This window comes from Galeopterus variegatus, unplaced genomic scaffold (assembly GCF_000696425.1).
Source record: "Galeopterus variegatus unplaced genomic scaffold, G_variegatus-3.0.2 Scaffold4411, whole genome shotgun sequence".
NCBI lineage: Eukaryota > Metazoa > Chordata > Mammalia > Dermoptera > Cynocephalidae > Galeopterus > Galeopterus variegatus.
In genome coordinates this window covers 35,682-57,194 of record NW_007730522.1, presented here as the reverse complement: position 1 = coordinate 57,194, position 21,513 = coordinate 35,682, and the positions used below count along the sequence as shown (strand labels likewise).

General features: G+C 41.0%; 1 protein-coding gene across 1 annotated transcript in view; it reads left to right on the top strand.

The window, feature by feature from the left end:
* Positions 1-21,513, top strand: part of LOC103603048 (pappalysin-2-like) — a gene marked incomplete at its 3' end in the record, with an annotated part of 159,354 nt that overhangs the window by 130,336 nt on the left and 7,505 nt on the right. The window contains exons 16-18 of the mRNA XM_008587526.1: positions 7,919-8,087; positions 9,491-9,626; positions 11,260-11,369. Coding sequence (XP_008585748.1) covers positions 7,919-8,087; positions 9,491-9,626; positions 11,260-11,369 — 415 coding nt within the window. The remainder of the gene's footprint in view (positions 1-7,918; positions 8,088-9,490; positions 9,627-11,259; positions 11,370-21,513) is intronic.

Here is a 21,513-nt window from a genome sequence, read left to right as displayed (position 1 = left end):
AATAAATAAATAAATAAATAAATGAATAAATCACGTGCCCTGAAGAAACCTCAGTTGTTTTTAGATCTGGGAGTAAGCTGAGCACATTTGGTAGAAAGAGCCCTGTCAGCTGAATGGAGAATAGATGAGAGGGATAAAACAAACAAACAAACTTACTAACTAACTCATGGAAAAAGATGAAGTGGGGTTGTTGAACTTGAAGTGGGAGAGTCTGGATGTGGATAATCAGGACAGCAGCAGTGGAAGATGGGGAAGGGGCCCCAAACTTGAGTTGAGGTGTTCAGACCTAGGGGCAGGGTGTTATTGCACCTGCCAATCTAAGATTTAGCAGCAGAAAGTCCAAACATAAAAGTGAGGGGTGGGGCATAGAAGCAGAACAGGCCATACACTTTTAGGAGTTAGCAGGTTGCTTATGCTGACCGAACAGCTCTATTTTACATGGAAGAAGATCCTTGTAGCTTTTTTTAAATTCAGAGAAGAATGGAAAGCCAAAGCCAATACATCTGGTTGGATGGTCCTGCTGGTTCTATTTCTTGTCTGGTAGGAAGGGCTAGAGCAGGACATGGGAGGCTTCAGAGCAGAGAGTGCAGACTAGCTATAATAGGATGTGGACTGGCCATGTCTGAAGTCTGCCTGCTCCCCATTTAGGATATTGGCTTGAGAAATCAGGCCTGCAATTTGTTAAGAGGAAAACTGGCTTGGAGTTTGGAAGTACTGATGTTCTATTTGGGGTGGGATAGAGGGCTATGTTTTTAAAAATGGTCTAGATCAGTACTTGTCAAACTTTAATACACACAGGAATCACTTTGGGATCTTCTGAAAATGCAGATTCTGATTGAGTCAGTCTGGGTGGATCCTGAGATTTATTTCTAACAAGCTCCCAAGTGGTTCCAACACTGCTGCTCTAGGGACCACACTGTGAGAAGTAAGAGGCTAGACTATATTCTGAGTAAAGAGGTTTTCTAATTCAGTTCCAAAACTGACCATGTGTCAGGCAAAACACTTAATCAATTAACACTTCAGTTTCCTAATCTATATAATGGTAATAATGAAGTTGCCTCTCTCCCTTACATCTCCATTTTAGGGATGTTCTGTTTGGTGGAATTCGGGGATCCTCAGTACAAATGCACTAAGTAAGGGGAGGCAATTCATCTGCAGCTTCATTTCTAGGAATATGAATGACATAAGTATTGGGATCAGACTCATCACAGCACAAATCCCTACTCTGCCATTAACCAGCTAGATGACCCCAGGAAACCTTGCTTACTTCACCTATTAAAATAAACATTCATACATTCATTGGACCAATATCTATGGGCATATTTTATGTACTAGACACTGTGCTGGGCACTGAGAATATCCTTAGTCTTGTCCTCACTAAGCTTCCATTCCAGTGGGGGGAGACTGGCAATAAAGGAGTAAATCCAATAAACAAAATGATAACAGAATATGCATTCTATGAAAGGAACAAAGATGCTTTTATTGAAAAAAATGGTTAGAGGGGTACAATAAAGAAGCTCTGGGGTGGTAAAAATTATCCTTAGATAGGAAGAAAGAAAAGGAGCCAGTCAGGAGAAGAGCAAAAAGAAAAGCATTGTAAGCAGAGAGAATGGCACCCACGTCCTATGGCAGTAAAGACCTTGGGTTGTGCTTGAGATACTAGGTCCAGTATGGGTGATGTGCTTTAAAGAAGGGGAATGTGGCACTGAATGAGGTGGGAGAAAGTGGGACCAGATCATCCAGGGCCTCATAGGATAAAGTGAGAAGTTTGGATTTTATTTTTCATGCAACCAAAGCAGTTGAAATATTCTATGCAGGGAAATAACACATCCAATTTGTTTATTTATTATTATGAAAGTTTCCTCCAACTGATGTTTGCTGACTGGTTGGGAAGGGATCCAGAGGAGTAGTAGGGTGTCCAGTTAGAGATGGAGGTTCTGGCTAGCACTTGTGGCTGTGGAGATGCAGAGGTATGGGGGGAAATTCCAGAAACATTTGGGAGGAACTGACAGGACTTGCTGATGGATTACATAAGATCAGATGGGGGCTTGGGAGAAAGTGAGATTGAAAGAGTAGAATAAGTGATTCTCCTTGTTTCAAGTTTGTGCAACCAGGTAGATGGTGGGATGCTTTATTGAGCTGGGGTGACTGAGGAGAAGCATTTGTGGAGATATGGAAATCAGGAACTCAGAGAATAATAGTCTCTATTGCCCAGGGTGGGTTTCAGGACAAAACGATGTAGATATATATTCTTCTGTACAGTGCACAGTGTACAGTGCTTCTGTACAGAGCACTTAAAACTCAGAGAATAATAGTCTCTATTGCCCAGGGTGGGTTTCAGGACAAAATGATGTAGATATATATTCTTCTGTACAGTGCACAGTGTACAGTGCTTCTGTACAGAGCACTTAAGTGCTCAATATTTTCTTGTTTTTTGGTTATTGCTGTTATTCATGAGGCACTACCCACTGTAGACACCAGACGCCTTTGATCGGCAAAGACATGATGATATTCTTGGACTCAACAAATCATACTTTTATTTTCTCCAATGGAAAATAAGTATTACCTTTTAAAACCCTGTAGTGGTGATAGAAGGATGGAGTAGACTCATGTGTGCCTCAAGCAACATCAATCAAACTTTCAGCCAAGTTTTGATTACAAGATCTTTATTTCTGGCAATGATGTAAGAAGCAGATAGAGCACAGCTGGATTTTCAGCACTAGGTGGATACCACACATTCTGGAAATTGGAAAAAGCACCTTCTAACTTGGAAATGTGGTGATTTGTTAGGAGAAATTAGAGGGAAAATAAATACAAACCTTACTCTAACCCCAACTCCTCATGATGCCATTTACAGAGTAAGTAAGAAATCAGAAAGCAAGATCACTCAACTAACAACCCTGACCAAAAGTCTGGGTGCTTAGCAAAGACCAAACAGGACAGCTGCAGGTGTGTTAGGTAGATGGTCTTGCTCTCTGGTTTCTACACCTATGGCTTATTTTTACTAGTGTGGGAAGGTAGCAGAGATTTTAGTAGTTTGCCAACCTGACTACACATAAAAACTACTGACAAGTTTAAAAATATAAGAGTCCTAGGCCAATCCCAGGAGATTTGTTTCAGTAGGCTTGGCAGTCTAGGTTTTTAAAATAGCTCCTACCTAATTCTGGTGAGGCTGGTCTACAAATGTAATTTGAAACAATTAGTCTACTGGTCGGGGTGTTATATTATAACTTGAAAACTTTGAAATCTATTTTTGCTTTTGCCAATGACTTGCTTGCTGTGTGACATTGGGCAAGTCACCTCCATGATTACTAGAGTGCAGTTTCCTATGTGTAAAATGAGATGTGTTTAGCTTCCTGTATTCCACTGGGATGAAGAAAATATGGGGAGCTGACAGTGAGTAGAATGTTTTAGGAATTGGTGTCCTGGCAAGTACTTTGCTCTAGTATTCAATGCCTTTGTTCTTCCAAATGCAAATCTATTCACTTCATGACTTGAAAGAGTCTAGTGGATTTTTTTTTTTTTTCCTTTTTTTGTCTTTTTTCGTGACCGGCAATGGATCGCAACCCTCAGTGTCGCGCCCGTACTGGACCGGGACCGGCAACGGGATCGCAACCCTCGGTGTTGCGCCCACACCTCGCTCAGCCAGTGAGCGGCCGGTCTGTATGTGGGATCCGAACCCTCAGCGGGAGCGCCTCTGCGCTCACAAGCGGCGCACTGTAGCAGTGCGCCACCGGGCCGGCCCCGAGTCTAGTGGATTTTGATTCATACATTATGTGAAGGAGTTGGACCATTGTGAATAAACCAGTTTTTTTCATTAATGATCTTAAAAGAGTTAGAGGTTGCTCCTCAACATCACCAAAGAAATGCAGAGGCAGCTATGGCACCACTGGAGATTAAACTCCTGCCATTGCTGTGTCTCAGTCAGTGTGAGCTGCTATAACAGAGAACCATAGACTGAGTGGCTTAAACCACAAACATTTATTCCTCACAGTTCTAGAGACTGGGAAGCCCAAGATCAAGGTGCTGGCAGACCCTTTCTTTGGTGAGAGCACTCTTCCTGGTTTGCAGATGTTGTCTTCTTGCTGTGTACTCACATGACAGAGTGCAGAGAAGGCAAGCTCTGTGTCTCTTCTTATAATGACACTAGTCCCGTCATGAGAGCTCCACCCTCGTGACTTAATTACCTCTCAAAGTTCCCACCTCCTAATACATCGAGGGTTAGGATTTCACCAAATGAGTTTTGCAGGGGACACAAACATTCAGTGCACAACACTAAGTGACTGAAACATGACCAGGATGGGTGGCAGGATTTGGGCTTCCATCCCCTTCAGGGGCCCTATGGGAAAACCAAACTTCTTGGAACTGGGAAGAATCCAGGACATCCTGAATTCCTGACACAATCACAATCACTTTTGGAACAAATTGGCCAGAACCAGCCATAAGTAGACAAGGGCGTCAAGCAGAATGAGACAGCCCTTGCTATTGGGTCATGAGGAACCAATCAAATGCCATGTGGGAAGTCTGAGGGTGGGATCTAGAGACCATCGTGTGATGCAGGGAGATGCAGAGGCTGGAGAGGCCTGTGGAGAGAGGACCATACAAGGCCAGGTTCTGTTCAAGGAAGAAGAAAGTAGGAAGAAGTAGAAACCATGAGGCTGAGAGGGGCACAGGAACCCCTGTAAAAATAAAAATGGGTCTTCTAGAGAATCAGGACTCTTCTAGCCTCTTCTTACTCCTGCCCATAGTGTCTCCTCTCGGGTCCAGGGGGAACAGTGTGAACCCTGCTGCATTTCTTACAGCAATCTCCCTGCTTGTAGGAGAGTTGCTGGTGGTTTGCAGTGCAGGGCCTGTCACATTGTCTGGGTGCCGCCCAAAACACCCAGACTCACTCTTCCCCATCCAGGTTTGATCTGTCTACCCTCACCCCTGAGGTTATTAAACTGGCAGGGAAACATATGAAATCGGCATTCTTGAGTGGTTCTTCGCTCTGGGCAAGGAAAAGGAAGACTATTTTCATGTTTGAAGTGTTCCAACCAATTCAGAGAAAAATACCACATGAAGTCAAAATATTATCATTCTGGCCAAGCAAGGGTTTTCCTTTATAACCATGCTGACATGTAAGGTTTTTGCAGCCTTGCCTGTCCCCTGGTGTCAGTGGTACTGCCTGCTCACTCCAGCTGGGGGGTGTCAGTTCATCAGAGGTGGGGGGAGGACTTCATTTGTGGGAGGTGGTAGAAAGAAGAGAGTCCCTGGGAGCATATAAACTCGTAATGTGAAGGAAAAGTAAAATATCTAGTCGAGGAGAGAGACAAAAGGGAGACTCATTACAGTAAAAAGAATTGCAAACCCTTCATTGAAAATAGATTTGGAGAGACATTTTTAAATAGCATCTTCCTTGAAGGAAAGAAGCTATATACTAAAGAGTACATACTGTGTGATTTCATTTGATAAATTTCAAGACCAGGCAAAACTAACGTATGCTGATCAAAGTCAAAAGAGTATATGTTACAGAATGCTGTATGCTGTGGAGGTAAGGTGGGGGTTAACTGGAAAAGAAAACAAGGGGGAATGCTGAGGGGCTGGAAATGTTCTGTATCTTGATCTGAGTCATGGCTAGCCAGCTGTATTCACATGTAAAGATTCCCCAAGCTGTATACTAAGATGTGTGTATTTCTCTATATGTAACTTTTTATTCAATGCAAAAATTTTAAATCTTTTTTGCCACTCTTATGGATGTGGCATCCCATGTGGGATGTTCAGTAGGATGGAGTCGCTGTCAATAATCAGAGTGAACTGTGGAGCATGACAGAAATAGTCAAACCTGATCCCCAGAAAGACCACGGGCTTTGGCAGCAAGCAGCCCTAGGCCCACGTCCTGTCTGCCGGATTTACTGTGAGTCTTGGAGCAGGCTTTACATCGCTCTCAGGCTCAGCTTCCTTCTCTAAAGTGTGGATAATAATATTACCTTTAAGTGTTGTGTGAGGAATTCAACAAAATAATGTGTGTAGGTGTCTTGCCAAACACCTGTAGCATAGCTCAAAAATAGTATTATTAATAGATAGTAGATACATATCCATATAAACTATGATGCTAAAGAATTCCAATCATAAAGTCAGATTTCTATCCTAAAATATTCCTGGGAATAAAGAATGCATATAAATAATTATTTTATAATACATAAAACACATTACTAAGTAGATATTATTAAAATACATTAACCAAAGAATTCCAATCATAAAGTCAGATTTCTATCCTAAAATATTCCTGGGAATAAAGAATGCATACAAATAATTATTTTATAATACATAAAACACATTACTAAGTAGATATTATTAAAATACATTAACTATTAAAATATTTTATTATTAAAATTATTTAAAATCAAATGCAATCTGTGATGTGAGATCTTTGGCAAGTTACTTAACATCTGTCAGTATGTTTCTTTATCTATAAAATGGGGATAAAAATACTGATTCATTAAGAGCATTATGATGATTCAGTTTGTTATAATATGGAACTGGTCTTGTGATGTGCCTGCCCTTCAGTTCAATTTAGCAAATATTTATTTAATGCCTAATATAAGTCATAGATTATTTTAGCACTTGGGAATTAAAAACAAAAATAAGACACAACCTCTGCCTTCTGGAAGCTTTCAATCTAGTGGGAAAGACAGATGTGCACATTTATAAGACAATGTGGTAAATGTTACACTAGCATAAAATTAGAGTACTGGGGAAGCGCACTGGAGGCATTGTACAATAGCCAATTAAAGGGCTGCATGCACGGGACGGTGGGCATATTTAAATTTGAAAAGGGCATCATGACACTAGAAAATAGCAATTTAAGGCTACCACGTGGTTGAGAGTCAATGGCCAAAGAGTTATTTATACTTTGAATCACAAGTTTATCTGAATCAAAAGTGGATATGTTAAAACAGTAATTCCACTGACTCACATGCACCTCAAATGCAATCTGTCTGGTTGGGGTCACGCCTGTGCGTGAGAAGGAGGGGAAGTTCTTCCAGGGCAGTATTGAGTCAGGTCTACTTCGAAAATCTGGTGAAAGATATAAACCCTTCGTAAGGAAAAAAATGGACTTGTAAACAAACAAAACAGTTGTAGTACTCTCAGGGAAATACTGGTCTTCTGAAGGTTAGGTTAAGAGTCTCTGTTTAAAAGGAGGACTCATGGGCCGGCCCGGTGGCGCACTGCTACAGTGCGCCGCTTGGGAAGCGCGGTGGCGCTCCCGCCCGAGGGTTCGGATCCCACATACAGACCGGTTCCCGCTCACTGGCTGAGCGAGGCGCAGGAGCAGCGCCGAGGGTTGCAATCCCGTTGCCGGTCCCCGGTCCGGTACGGGGGCAACACTGAGGGTTGCGATCCGTTGCTGGACATGGAAAAAAAAAAAAAAAAAAAAAAAAAAGGAGGACTCATAATACTGCACTTCTCCCCTCTCTGAAGAACTAGTCAGTATTAGCAACTTCATCAATTATATCTCCTTAACACTGATGATCCTCAAATCACTTCTGATTCATCCCCTGACTGTGTGATAACCTTTTCTGTATTCCATCCTGCCTGGCATTTCCCAGTGTACTTAGACGTGAGACTTCTCCAAGATGGAAATCTCAAAGAAAACTCAACTGTAGACAATCTAGATGCTGTGCTATTTATCAAACTCTCTTGAGAGTAATATATCAGATATTACTGTACAACACCTATGACTACCACTGCTAATAAATAGACAGTATGTGCAGTTCTGTGACTTAGAAATTAGACTGGGGTGCTGGGACCTTTGGCTGACAAGACCATCTGCCCCTGTCTTTTTGCTCACCCCTATCACATGCTTCTGAGGATCCAGTCCTCTCCCCTGCCTCCTTCAGGGAATCTGACGGGCTATTTTGTTTTTTCTTATCAGCAAGTTCCTGAAGGTACAGTGCCTGGAAGGTGGAATCTGGGAACAAGGCAGCTGCATCCCTGTGGAGTGTGAGCCCCCTTCTCCTGTTTTTGAAGGCATGTATGAATGTACCAATGGCTTCAAGCTGGACAGCCAGTGTGTGCTCAACTGTAACCAGGAAAGTAGAAAGGTAGGGATGACTTCTTGAACTTTGCTTTGGATGAGGCTATGTTCTAATCTTGGTGGTCAATTCAAGAATGTTGGGTATAAGTGATTTGAACAGGCAGGGCCTTACCAAGTTGGAATTCTAACCAGGGTGTTGATATTATCTGATAGGGAATTCAGAAGGTACCATGTTTATGGAATGTTCTCTCCCAAGTTCAGAACTTCCTCTGGGATAAGAAGAAATGATGGGTTGAGTACCTGGGTATATCCTAAAATGCTGGGATCCTGGTTTGGCAATGTGATCTTTTCTCATGCATGGTTGCTGACCTTAGTTGGCTGGAAGTCCTAGTATAATGTTTTTTGGTTTTTTTTTGGTTGTTGTTGTTGTTGTGTTTTTTAGTAGAACAGAGTCCTGAACAGAAACACAAATTCCTTGGCAAAGCCGAAAGTGCTCTTTGACTATTATCCTACTAGGATTTTGATGCAAGAGGTTTCAAATGAAAACCACAGTCTTATCGTGGTTGTGTGACTCAAATCAATTTTATTTTAGAACCTTTTTAAGTACCACACACATACATGAGACAGGAAGTCAAGCAGACTTCCTAGGCAAAGATCAATGACCTTGATTGCTCCGCTGGCCTGTGTCTTTATCTTAGTGCCCAGCACTCCGAGGTAAGCACTGAAAAACAGATGTGAACAGAATATGCAATAAAACGAGACCCCTGAGAAATCAAACACATCTGTTTGTGCTCATTGGTTGAGGAACCAAGGAGCTGGCCAGACAAAGGGAGGATTATCTATTTTGCTAAAGTCTTACTTTCTTGGGCTTTGTGAGTTAGTGCTACTCTCTGTGTTCTTGACAGAGTCTACTTTGAGATTATTGGGGATGTGAAGCCAAGAGTTCCACAAACCTGCACACATGTGGAGAAAGGAAATAGAGCTTTGATGAGACCAAAAGCAACTATGTTGTATCCATCCAAGCAGAAAGGCAAAAACACCTTTAGGAAAATTATGAATTGGTTTCACTGAATGAAACTCATCTTGAAAAACCCTGACATTTGCCACAAGCAGCATTTGTGGGATAGTTGGATGAATCAATGCAAAACAACACCATCTGGGAAAAATTCCAAAATAACTCAGAATCCACGGGCTACAACTGATAGGTCATCATATCCTTATATCCAAAGAATACATTGTTAATAAATTCTGTTAATTTATTTATGACTTTGTTCATGATTCTGTCACACAAAAACAGCAAATAATTGTCTTGGGTTTTTTTTTTCCCCAATAACAAAATTGTTTATTGTTTGAATAATGTCCTTTAGTCCAGGTTCTAGAAGTTGAAGAACCATTTCATCAGGCCACTTTTACCCACCCTCAATGAAGTCAAAATGGTAATGGAGATATTCTTCACCTTTGATATTCTAGCTTCCCACCCTCTGCACTCAAGAAGGGCTGTGGACCCAGGAGTTCAAGTTGTGTGAGAACGTGCAAGGGGAATGCCCACCACCCCCGTCGGAGCTGAATTTTGTAGAGTTCAAGTGTGAACAGGGATACGGGATTGGTAAGGATGGGAAGGGGTGCTGAAGTCTGTTCCCAAGTCATCCTGTTGATAGGCCTAGCTGAGTCCTGAATCAGACACACTGTTCTCCTTGAGGAGTGGATGGAAGTCATATTGACTCTTAGCTGTTTCAGTAAAAAAATAAATCTATGACAGATCTGCAGGGAGGAGAGTGGATAGAAATGTGGCAGGACTTGGAGTTGCAAGAGGAAAGGTGTGGTGTGTAGCCACACAGTGTGTGTGTGCTGGGATTCTCCATTCTCCCTGTGTTTGTTACTGGAGCAGAGAGTTCCTAAAAGGGACAATTTGAGATTGTAGTTGTTTGCACTGCTCTTCAGCCATTTTTCCCTCCAGGGGACCAGCCTCCAGACCCTTTGGGCAGCTTCTTCTTCAAGTAATTGCAAGTAAAGGCCTTTGTGGCCAGAGCTGATTTATAGCGATGTTGACTCTACTTTGCCCTGGCTGGTCCTAAGCATCATAGAAAAGAGTTGCAGTTTGTGCAAAGCCTCTTAAGATTACTCTTAAGTTCTGAACTGAGCAGGCAAAGAGTAATTTGATAGGGCATTCTAACCTGTATAATGCCAATGAATATAATCTGAGGAATTAGAAACCTCATTAGTTTCTGAAATGGTTCTTTAATATCTTCAAGGTGCTTTTTGCACTGCGATGTCTTGTGGTTAGGCATGAAGTATCACGGAGCTCAGATATGCTCCTGGTGGTGTTTCATAAACAAATTTTCATCCTTTAGGCCTCTAATTTCTGCATTAAAATATCATATACTCATATATCTAGAATCCTTAAGAGTGATGTAGTTCTTTTGATTATTATAAAAGTTACTGAAAAACATAGAAACATAGATTGGGAGCTGAAAAGAATCTTGGAGATTATCACATCTATCGATGAGAAAACAGAGAACCCTGAGAGGGTGTTTTCTTGGAATAGAATTTTAGTAGACTTTTGGACCCCACTTGCAAGGGAACACAGCAAGGTTTTCCTTTGAGAGACCAACGTATGGCCAGAGTCTCTGCTTCTGATTTTCCATTGCTTCCTCCTCTAATCACTTAGGTTTCTTGGCTGCCAATGCAGTGATTGTCAGTGTAGCAACAGACAGGATATTCCCTGGGGTAATTTCATAATTTCTTGGCCTTTTTCCCCCCATTTAGTCAAGACCTTAGGTAGTAGTTGCTACAATTGTAAGCTTCCAGGAGACCATATAAGCAGAAATGATATTAAATATACTCAAAAGGCATCAGCGAATGAGAATAGATTTTGGTGAGCTAGAGTCCTAGAATAGGGTCTTGGAGGTCTGCTGGAGCTCCAAGAGTTAATTTCTTATTTGCTATATGATGTAGACATTCAGAGATCCCAGTGGAGGGGTTATACTGGACCGGGCATAGGAGGGGGCACTCGGGGCAAGGGGAGTTAACTTCAGGCAGTGGTTCTTTACCAATTAGGGGAAAAGTATCCCCTCAGATACACAGTAGATAAATGTTATCCCTACCTATAACCATCATAATGTGATGGCCCATTGTACAGAAAGGAATTACTCTTGGAAAATCAAAGCTATTGCTTCCAGGATGATAAAGATTGAGGCCTGAGAAGTTGAAGCCTCTGTTGTAAATTTCTGTTCCTTCAGGTGCGGTGTGTTTCCCATCGTGTGTAATTCCCCCTAGTGATCCTGTGATGCTGCCAGAAAACATCACTGTGGACACTCTGGAACACTGGATGGAACCTGTCAAAATCCAGGTAAGGAAAGGGACGTTTTTCTGTGCCAAAGAGGTAAGGCGTCCTGAGCAGTTCTCAACTGACAGGATATCCCTTGGGGTAATTCAGAGGCTTTCAAAACACCCTTAAAGCAAACAGTCACATGGATCGTTCCTAGAAAGAAGGATTAAACCTCCAGGGGAGAAAAGAGGAAAGCTTGAGAAAAAAGATGGCCCCCATCTAAAGGAAAGTTTAAAAGATGAAATAAGAGGAAGGCTCAGAAACATAAAGAGCAGGAAAGAAAATGAAAGAGGAAAATTACTACTGATGAATAATAGGACAGGAAAAGTTAGGATAAGCCAAAGAACTGCATAAAAATGAAAGAAGGATGGAAAGGGAAGGATGGATTAGAAAAGATGAAAATAAAAGTAAAAACAGAAGAGAGTGAGTAAAGGAGCTGAGTTAGAACAGAATCGTCTTTCCTGTCTCCATCTCCCACCCTTTCTAAACCCTTTCCCTGGTCCCTCTGCTATTCAAAATGCACCATCAGCAAAATCCACTGCATTCTCAGCATCTTCCCGGGCTTTCCATAGGCTTTCTTTTCCATCTGAGACCTGGCTCTCTCCTGAGGACTCTGGTCCCTGCAGGGGTCTCCGGTCACTGCTTTCTCTCTCCCAGCCTTCCTGCCCCTGGGCCTGGGAGAGGGCTCGGTGTCCGCCTCTCTCTTCATTGCCACTTCCAAGCCATTTTCTCTCCTTCCTCCCTAAAATCACTCACATTTGAATCTAATGCCAACAGTATAAGCCACTCACTACCCTCGCCCCGAAGTCATATTCTGACCCTTAGACCACCCCGTGCCCTTACTTCTTAAAAACTTTAGTTCCTGGTCATAGTCACTTTAGCTAACCCTCCTATCAGAACTCTCATTGATTTCCACATCTGTACATTTGAATCTTCCAGAACCTGGACTCTCAGTTCTGTGGCCTCCTTTCACCAGTGACCACCTTTCCCTTTCTGATTTGCTTGGCTCTCTCTAGTCTTGCCATGATGGCCTCTTGGCTGCTTTCTGAACAAGCCTGGACACTCCTGCCTTGGAGCCTTTGTGAGTGTGGTTCCCTGTGCCAGTGTGCTCTTCTCCCAGGTGTCCACACGTATTCCATCTTCACCATGGCCTCTTGGCTGCTTTCTGAACAAGCCTGGACACTCCTGCCTTGAAGCCTTTGTCAGTGTGGTTCCCTGTGCCAGTGTGCTCTTCTCCCAGGTGTCCACACGTATTCCATCTTCACCTGTTCAGATTTTTACTCAGATGTCAGGAAGGCTTTCTCTGGCTATTCTATCTAAAATTTTAATTCCCTCTAATACTTTCTGTCCTTTATTTTTTGTCTGTAATTTTTTCTGTCCTTTTCCTCCTTTATTTTTTATCCTCAGGATTCATCATTACCAGGCATATTATATATTTTACTTATTTATCTTATTTATTGTCTCTTTCTGTCACTAGAATAAAAAGCTCAGTGAGGGATTATTGTCTGTTTTGTTCATTATTATATCACCAGATTCTAAAAATGGTGCCTAGTATATGGAAAACACTCAATAAATATTTGTGAAACAAGTAAATAAATAAGAGAAAGAAAAGGCTATGCAAGAGCCAAATGAAGAAGATCTTGTTGTAAGTTAGTTATTTCTTCTTAGAATGGGGGAGGGTGGATGTCAGAAAGCCTGGGAGCTTGGTGCTTTATTAGACTGTTTAACAAAATCCTCGCAAGGCTATTGCCATAGAATCACCAAAAGACAGACCCTAGACATATACCACCTTTACTTAGAAATCACTTGCAGGTCTTTTCTTTTTCCTCGAAGAGCCAAATGAAGAAGATCTTGTTGTAAGTTAGTTATTTCTTCTTAGAATGGGGGAGGGTGGATGTCAGAAAGCCTGGGAGTTTGGTGCTTTATTAGACTGTTTAACAAAATCCTCACAAGGCTATTGCCATAGAATCACCAAAATACAGACCCTAGACATATACCACCTTTACTTAGAAATCACTTGCAGGTCTTTTCTTTTTCCTCACAGGATAATTATGTTTTATTATTGGCAGGGATTTGTGTCAAAGCAGGAAGATCAGGAAAAAAGTACTCTAAGTGTGGTTTGGGGTGACGGATGGGGAATAACACAGCTCTGTTAATTCAGCTAGTCATTCATTCAACAAAGGTCCATCTGGGCTTACTGTGTGTCATGGAACTGTGCTAGATTCTGGGACATGAAGATGAAAAATGATAGTCCCTCTGTTTAAGGGACTTACAACCTGTCTGTGAAAACAGATATTCACAATCATGCAACACAAGACATGGTTTGCTTATGGTGGAAGGTGTATGGGAGCACGTGAGAGGAAGCACCTGACCTGCTCAGGAGCTGAGTAGAGATGGGAAGGATCAACCCACTGACCAGAAAGCTTTTCCTGTGGATCTTCAACTGTGATCAAGAGGAACACTCTAGAGGGTGGGGAGTTGTAAGAAGTTCTGTGTGGCTGAAACCAGAGCATGTGTGGTCGCGATGGAAAGGGGAGATGACAGTGAAAGGATGAGATGGGGAGAGGCAGGCAGTCAAGTGCCAGCCCCACTGCATGTCCCTCTTAGGAGGCTGAGCCTGATGAGAACTCTGAGCACAGGTGGAGCACACCACACGTGCAAGGGCAGTTTGCAGACTGGACTGGAGTGGGAAGGAGAAAGCCAGAAAAACGCCTCAGCTCGTTCTCCCGTCCCCTGGTCTATCCAGACTTTAGTCCCACTGCCCAGTCTGTTGCTAAGGTTTAGCTGAACTGCCGTAGCTGGAGTTACAGTGCTCTGGAGAAAGAGCTTTTGCCTCATGTTTCGTGGTGCACCAGATGGTCTAGACCCTTTCTTTCAGTCCTGTAAGCTCTACTTCCTATGATGAAAGATTTCTCTTTCTCTATGAGCTTCCAAAGAGAGAAAGGCTTGGACATTTACGAGCCTTTTCTTCCTCTTGAGACATAAAGTGCTTTAGAAACCTTTCTGCACCTACTCCACCATCTCGCCACAAGGTGTCTGATGGGAGCAGTCAATGGATGTGGGCTTAGTGAGCCCGAGTGTAGGTCTTACAGTAAGTGGGATTTCTTCCACCTCGGCTTTTCAAATAAAACGTTCAGAAAAGAATACTTTATTTGTCTGCATGGAGACAGCAGGGAAATCAATCACAGAGATTTGACCATCTCCAAACTGGAAAATTTTCTTCTCTATTTTATTAAAGCCTCCCTTTTATCAACTGTCCTTTGATAGGGGCATTGTTATTGTTTATCTCTGTTCCATAACATTTTGTTCATGTTTATAGTTCTAGTGCCTTTTGCAGTGTCTGGAATTTTGTAGGTATCTTATAAACATTGGTTGAATGAGCAAAGACATTGTTGTAGTACAACTTTTTACTTCAGAGGTGAATGTATATTTTCTCCTCCAACTGGGTGCATTTCAGCAGCCTCTTACTTCTGTGTATGATCATATCATTGTCAATTTCAAGTTGTCTGCTGCAGACAGAAAATGCAGAATACGTGCTTCTCCTAAGCCAGTACATCAAACAATATATCCTTTATTCCAAAGGAAAACCAAATGTTCATCTAGTTGTTAGCACTACTCATCATAGAGTGGCAAAAGAGGTGCCTGTTCTCCTTCTGCTCTTTCATGGATGTTACATTAAGGAGTATTGCTTGCAGACAAAGCTTGCAAGAGATGCTCTGGATTTTTTAAATTGAAACTTTATTGTAATAGAAAAGCAAGAAAAAGAAGTCAAGCAAGCAAGGGAAATGGTGATGGGATGATTGCCCTTATGAGCCTCAGGACCTCTAAAATGAGATTATGCACCAACTACAGATGATCTCATGATGTTTATCATTTTGTGGCACTCAGAGGTTCATGACGGGCATGAAATTTAACCTTCTGCTTATAAATAAGAAGAATAAACCAAATAAACCTCATAAACCAAAGCTGTTGTATTAAATAAAACTCCACATCGAGTAAAATCTTTATAGTTCAAATTGACCTATTTTGGAGGTTGCTCCATATTGTACTCAATCTTTAATTTTCTTGTTCTTAAGAATCACTTGGGCAGTATGTAAAAAGGAACAGCATAGATTTCACCTTTCAGAAAGGCTGGTGCTTTGGACTGTTCATCTTTAATAAGCACCCCAGGTAATTCCACTGTAATGCGTTGAGAAATACTACTCTTCAAAACAAAATACTGGCAACATAAATATTTTCAGTACAAGCACACCAATTTGGAGTATGGCTCATTTGTTTACTAAATGATGCTTGCCTATTTTATGAAAATGCGTGCTATCTAGCATATTTTAAATACCTCTGTATCTGGAAAGACTACAGAGCAATGGATTAAATTGCGTCATTTTCTTTAGTCTGCTGCCAATGACTTCATTCTTTGTAATAAAAAATGGTACCTTGTATTTGGGTAACACTGTATCATTTTGAAAATCATATGTGTGTGTGTCTGTGTAATGAATCTCATCACAAACCAATAAGTTAGGGAAGGAATATATTATTATCTTTATTTTATGGACACATTAGATGTTGCTGGATGATCTGTCCAAGATTGCACAGCTGTCAAAAAATAGAGAAAGAACTGCAACCAAGTTTTCTGACTCCAAGTTCAGAGTGATATCCTCGAAACCGATATCACTCTGTTTGCTGTTGTCTTTTTTTCTTTCCTGGTGCATGTTTGGGTTAGTCTGTCTATTGAATAGAAAATAAATCTCTCCTCTCAACCACAAGAACCATTTAATTTCCACACTCCCTTCCCCTCCCCATGAAGTCTAAAAAAATTGTAATTTTCAGAGAGGGATTTCCCTATAATATGGTTATTGAATAGAAAATAAATCTCTCCTCTCAACCACAAGAACCATTTAATTTCCACACTCCCTCCCCTCCCCATGAAGTCTAAAAAAATTGTAATTTTCAGAGAGGGATTTCCCTATAATATGGCTTTTAGTTATTGTGAAAGAATTTGTTTTTTGTGTTTGTTTTTAAGGAACAATCAAGTATATTTTTTAGATGCCTACAGAGGTTATTTGTCTTTCTCTGGGAGTTCTATTGGTTTTTATTACTGCAAATACACCTGACTCCTAGAATAATACACTTTTTACTAAAAGCAGAATTTCTGAGGTCTTAGGTAGTCTGAGGTTTTGATGAAAAACCACTAAAAAGTAGCAACTGACATAAAAGGAAGACTGAGGTCCTCCTGGACTCAAATATCACATCACTTACTCCTTGAAGCCTGGGTCCACTCATCTGCAAGGGTGAAGATAATACTATCTATCCTGCAGGATTGTTACACAAATTAAAAATAATTCATGTGAAATGGCTTGCACACTTTCTAGCACGTAGTTCTTAATTAAGTAAAAGTGAGATTTTAATTCATTTAGTAAAAATCTTGTCCCTGGGAATATCCTCTATCTCTGAAAAGTTATCACCAGCTATTTCTATGAGAAAGAAAAATATGGTTTTATAGTTTACTTGTTTGTGTGTGTGTATGTGTGCGTGTCCGAGTCTGCGAACGTGTGCAGAGACAGAAATTTCTAGATCATTTGTCTTTTATCTATCCCTTTTACAAACTGGACTGGGAAGAGAATTAATAGCTATTCAGTGTTTCCTAGGGGAACACATCTGACTAAAGAAGCGATTTCTAAAAACTTTTGTCGTGAGACTGAGAATAGAGGAAGATGAATATACTATTATTTTTAAATACTTCAAGGGCATGCTGGCTGGGGGAGACCATAGGTAAGGGTTTGAAATTCCCAAATGGATTTTCTGTGCCTTTGTTTTTGTAATGGTGTCTTTCTTCTTCACTTATGACACACAGGGATATAGACCTTTCTGTGGTAAGGAATATCCTGACGGAAAGGAAGGATGCCAGACAAAAGGACCCCTAGGCAGCCCAGTGCAGGCCTGCTAGCCAAGGTGACTGAGCAGCAGGACACTGGGACCTGGCAGTTTGACAGGCAGGAGCAGCCAAGTGCTCAGTCAGTGCTGGTGCCCATTGCTCATGCCCGCACCTCGGATACCCAGAAACAAGGGTCATCTGTACCAGGGGTGACCCTGCTGCATCTGCACAGTACCTGGGCTCCTGACAGTCCAGGGTGCCTGAACTAAGAGTGTGGGAGGAGCTCCCCTGAGACTTTTGTTAGGAGCACTTTGTCATTTTCTCATTCCTATTTTTTCTTTTCTTGATGTTTTTTTCTTCTCTCCTGTCATGCGAATCCCAATTCCCCACTAAACTGCAAGATTCCTGAGGGTAGGAATGGTATCTTATCCTTCACCCCCAGCGTCTCTCCAGAGCATGGTTCGTTTCATCTGTTTCTCAGAATGTGGTGGCTTCATGAAACCAAAAAGCCCATAGAAGAAAGTGGCTCCCACAGAGCCATTTCTCAAAGAAAATCTTTTTGTTTTCCCAAAAAGCCTATGTGAGATTGAATCTTTATGATTGTCCTGAACCACTGTATCAAGAGAGTGTTTTATTATATCTTGTGATTTTAAAATAGGAAAATTAATGTTTTAACTTACAAAGTAGTGGTTCTTCAAGAAACGGATTTAATGGAGAATATTTTTTACATCATGTGGCAATTGTTTGCATGTAAATGAGTTTTTCTAAATTACAGTTGAAAGTGTTTCCTTCTGAAGCACAAAAGCATCCATCATAACATCTCATTTCCCCTATTATTTTGCTTCATGAATTCCTTTTTCACAAACTGAACAATGCTTTTCTTTTCTTTTTTTTTTAGTGCTATTATAATTATGCATTAGCGAGGTTCAAATTAATGAGATTTTTCTGTGGCTACACAGGATAGGTTTGCAAAGATCCTTTAACGCTGCGTGAAATCCCTCTCTCAACTTCCTAGCTCTTCAACAGAATTGCTCAGTCGTATCAAATCTTAAAATTTCTGACTTCGTTTTCCCAAAAGGATTAATAGTTATTTAATTTAAAATGGAAAGAGAAGAGAGAAACAGAAAGAAAAAGAGAAGATAGTACTCTCTAGGAGCAATAGTTTCCAACTAAAAGGTCTCGCCCTCCCTTCTGGCTGTTAACATTGGGCCCCGCCCCCAAAGTGTCCTCTTGATGGGTACAACTGTGTCTAACAGCTTCAGTGACACTTGCTGGAAATCAGTGTAGACCCAGACATGAGTCATGCAGAGGTCTTCTTTTTTCATCAGCGTTAAGCATGAAATCATTTCCTCGAGATATCAAGGGTCTCTTCACTGGAGAAGAGTAGACAGGATAGTCTTAGAGGAAAGGGAACCAAAAAGCAAATTGCAGGGTAATTTGCTATGGCCCCATAAACATGCAAGACGATGCTATATTATATTTAAGGGTGCATGCATATGTAGCAAGAAGGAAATTGTCACAAACCCAGGCTGTGGCAGAACTTTGTGGCCTGATGTGATTAGCAGCCCATTCTCTCAAGTAACTGTTCCCGTTAAAAAAGAATTGAGCAATTTTCTTTTGGATATTAGAGTTGGCTAACCATCAGCCTTGTGACCTTTACAAGGCAAAAGCCTCCATAGCCTTCTGACCATCATAATAACCCTTAACTGGCCTGCCTGCCTGCCCTCCTCCTTTCCTTCCTTCCTTCTCTTTCTTTCTTTTGCTCTTTTCTTTTCTTTGTTTTCTTCTTCCCTCCCCCCTTTCTTCCTTTCTTCCTTTTTGTCTTCTTTACTTTCCTTTTTTTTTTCTTTCTTTCTTACTTTTTAGAAGTTTTCAAATAGCCCAACCAGGAGGAAATTTTTAAAATGAGTTTCTCATGAACATTTTCCTTTTGGAAAGTTCAAAACAAATCTTTGGCACTCACATTCGCAATCAATTCATCTGAGAAGACGCTTGCTAATAGCATGACAACGATAGTTGTAATAATACATGGTATACCCTGGAGATTTGCAGATTTGGTTCCAGACCACCACAATAGAGTGAATATCACAATAAAGTAAGTCATGATTTCTTTTTCCAATGCATATAAAAGTTGTTTACACTATACTGTAATCTATTAAGTGTGCAATAGCATTATATCTAAGAAATGTACATATCTCAAAAACCACTTTATTGCTAAAAAAATGCTAATGAAGATTTGAACCTTCAGTGAGTCATAATCTTTTGGTTGGTGGGGGGTCTTGCCTCTGTGTTGATGGCTACTGACTGATCAGGGTACTAGCTGCTGAAGGGTGGGGTGGCTGTGGCAATTTCTTAAAATAAGGCAGCAATGAAATTTACCACATCAATTGACTCTTCCTTTCATAAAAGGTTTCTCTGTACCATGTGATGCTGTTTGACAGCATTTAACTCACAATAGAACTTTTTTTCAAAATTGGAGTCAGTCCTTTTCAACCCTACCACTTTTTTATCAACTAAATTTAGGTAATATCCTAAATCCTTCGTTGTTATTTCAACAACGTTCACAGCATCTTCACCAGGAGTAGATTTCATTGCAAGACACCACTTTCTTTGCTCATCCATAAGAAGCAACTCCTCATTTGTTAAAGTTTTCATGAGATTGCAGCAATTCAGTCACATCTTCAGCTCCACTTCCAATTCTAGCTCTCCTGCTATTTCCACCACATCTGCAGTAAGTTCCTGCATGGAAGTCTTGAACCCCTCAAAGTTATTCATGAGAGTTAGAATCAACTTTTTCCAAATTCCTGTTAATGTTGATATTTTAACTTCCCCCTATGAATTGCAGAGTGGCTAAGAATGGTCAATCCTTACCAGAAGACTTTCAATTTAGTTTGCTCAGGTCCATCAGCAGAATCACTATCTAAGGCAGCTACCGTCTTATAAAACATATTTCTCAAATAAATGTACTTGAAATTTGAAATGACTCCTTGATCCATGTGTTGCAGAATGGATATTATGTTAGCAGGCATGAAAATATTAATCTATACATATTTATCAGAGCTCTTGGGTGACGAGGTGCACTGTCAATGAGCAGTAATGGTTTAAAAGAAATCTTTTTTTCTGGGCAGTACATGTAACCAGTGGGCTTAAAATATTCAATAAAGCATGCTGTAAACAGATGTACTATCATCCAGGCTTTGTTGTTCCATTTATGGAACACTGGCAGAATAGATTTAGCATAATTCTTAAGGGCCCTAGGATTTTCAGAATGGTAAATGAGCACTGGCTTTGATTTAAAGTCACCAGCTGTATTAGCTCCTAACAAGAGAGTCAGCCTGTCCTTTGAAGCTTTGAAGCCAGGCATTGACTTCTCCTCTCTAGCTATCGAAGTCCTAGCTGGCATCTTCTTCCAGTGTAAGGCTGTTGTAGCCACATTGAAAATCTGTTGTTCGGCGTATCCACCATCATCAGTGGTGGCAGCTAGATCTTCTGGGTAACCTGCTGCACTTCCACATGAGCACTTGCTGCCTCACCCTGCACTTTATGCTATGGAGACAGCTTCTTGCCTTAAACATCATGAACCAACCTCTACTAGCTTCACACTTTTCTTCCGCAGCTTTCTCGTCTCTCTCAGCCTTCACAGAATTGAAGAGAGTCAGGGCCTTGTTCTGTATTAGGCTTTGGCTTAAAGGAGTGTCGTGGATGGTTTGATCTTCTAGCCAGACCACTAAAATGTTCTCCATATCAGCACGAAGGCTGTTTTACTTTCTTATCATTCATGTGTTCACTGGAGTAGTGCTTTTAATTTCCTTTCAGGTTTTCCTTCGCGTTCACTACTTGGCTGACTGGCAGAAGAGACCTAACTTTCAGCCTGTCTTTTGATGTGCCTTCCCCACTAGGCTGTATCGTTTCTAGCTTTTAACTTAAAGGGAGAGATATGCAACTCTTCCCTTCANTTGTTTATCTCTGTTCCATAACATTTTGTTCATGTTTATAGTTCTAGTGCCTTTTGCAGTGTCTGGAATTTTGTAGGTATCTTATAAACATTGGTTGAATGAGCAAAGACATTGTTGTAGTACAACTTTTTACTTCAGAGGTGAATGTATATTTTCTCCTCCAACTGGGTGCATTTCAGCAGCCTCTTACTTCTGTGTATGATCATATCATTGTCAATTTCAAGTTGTCTGCTGCAGACAGAAAATGCAGAATACGTGCTTCTCCTAAGCCAGTACATCAAACAATATCATACATATCACTGCATTTGTCACTACTATGGTCTAGTCAGTAAATTCT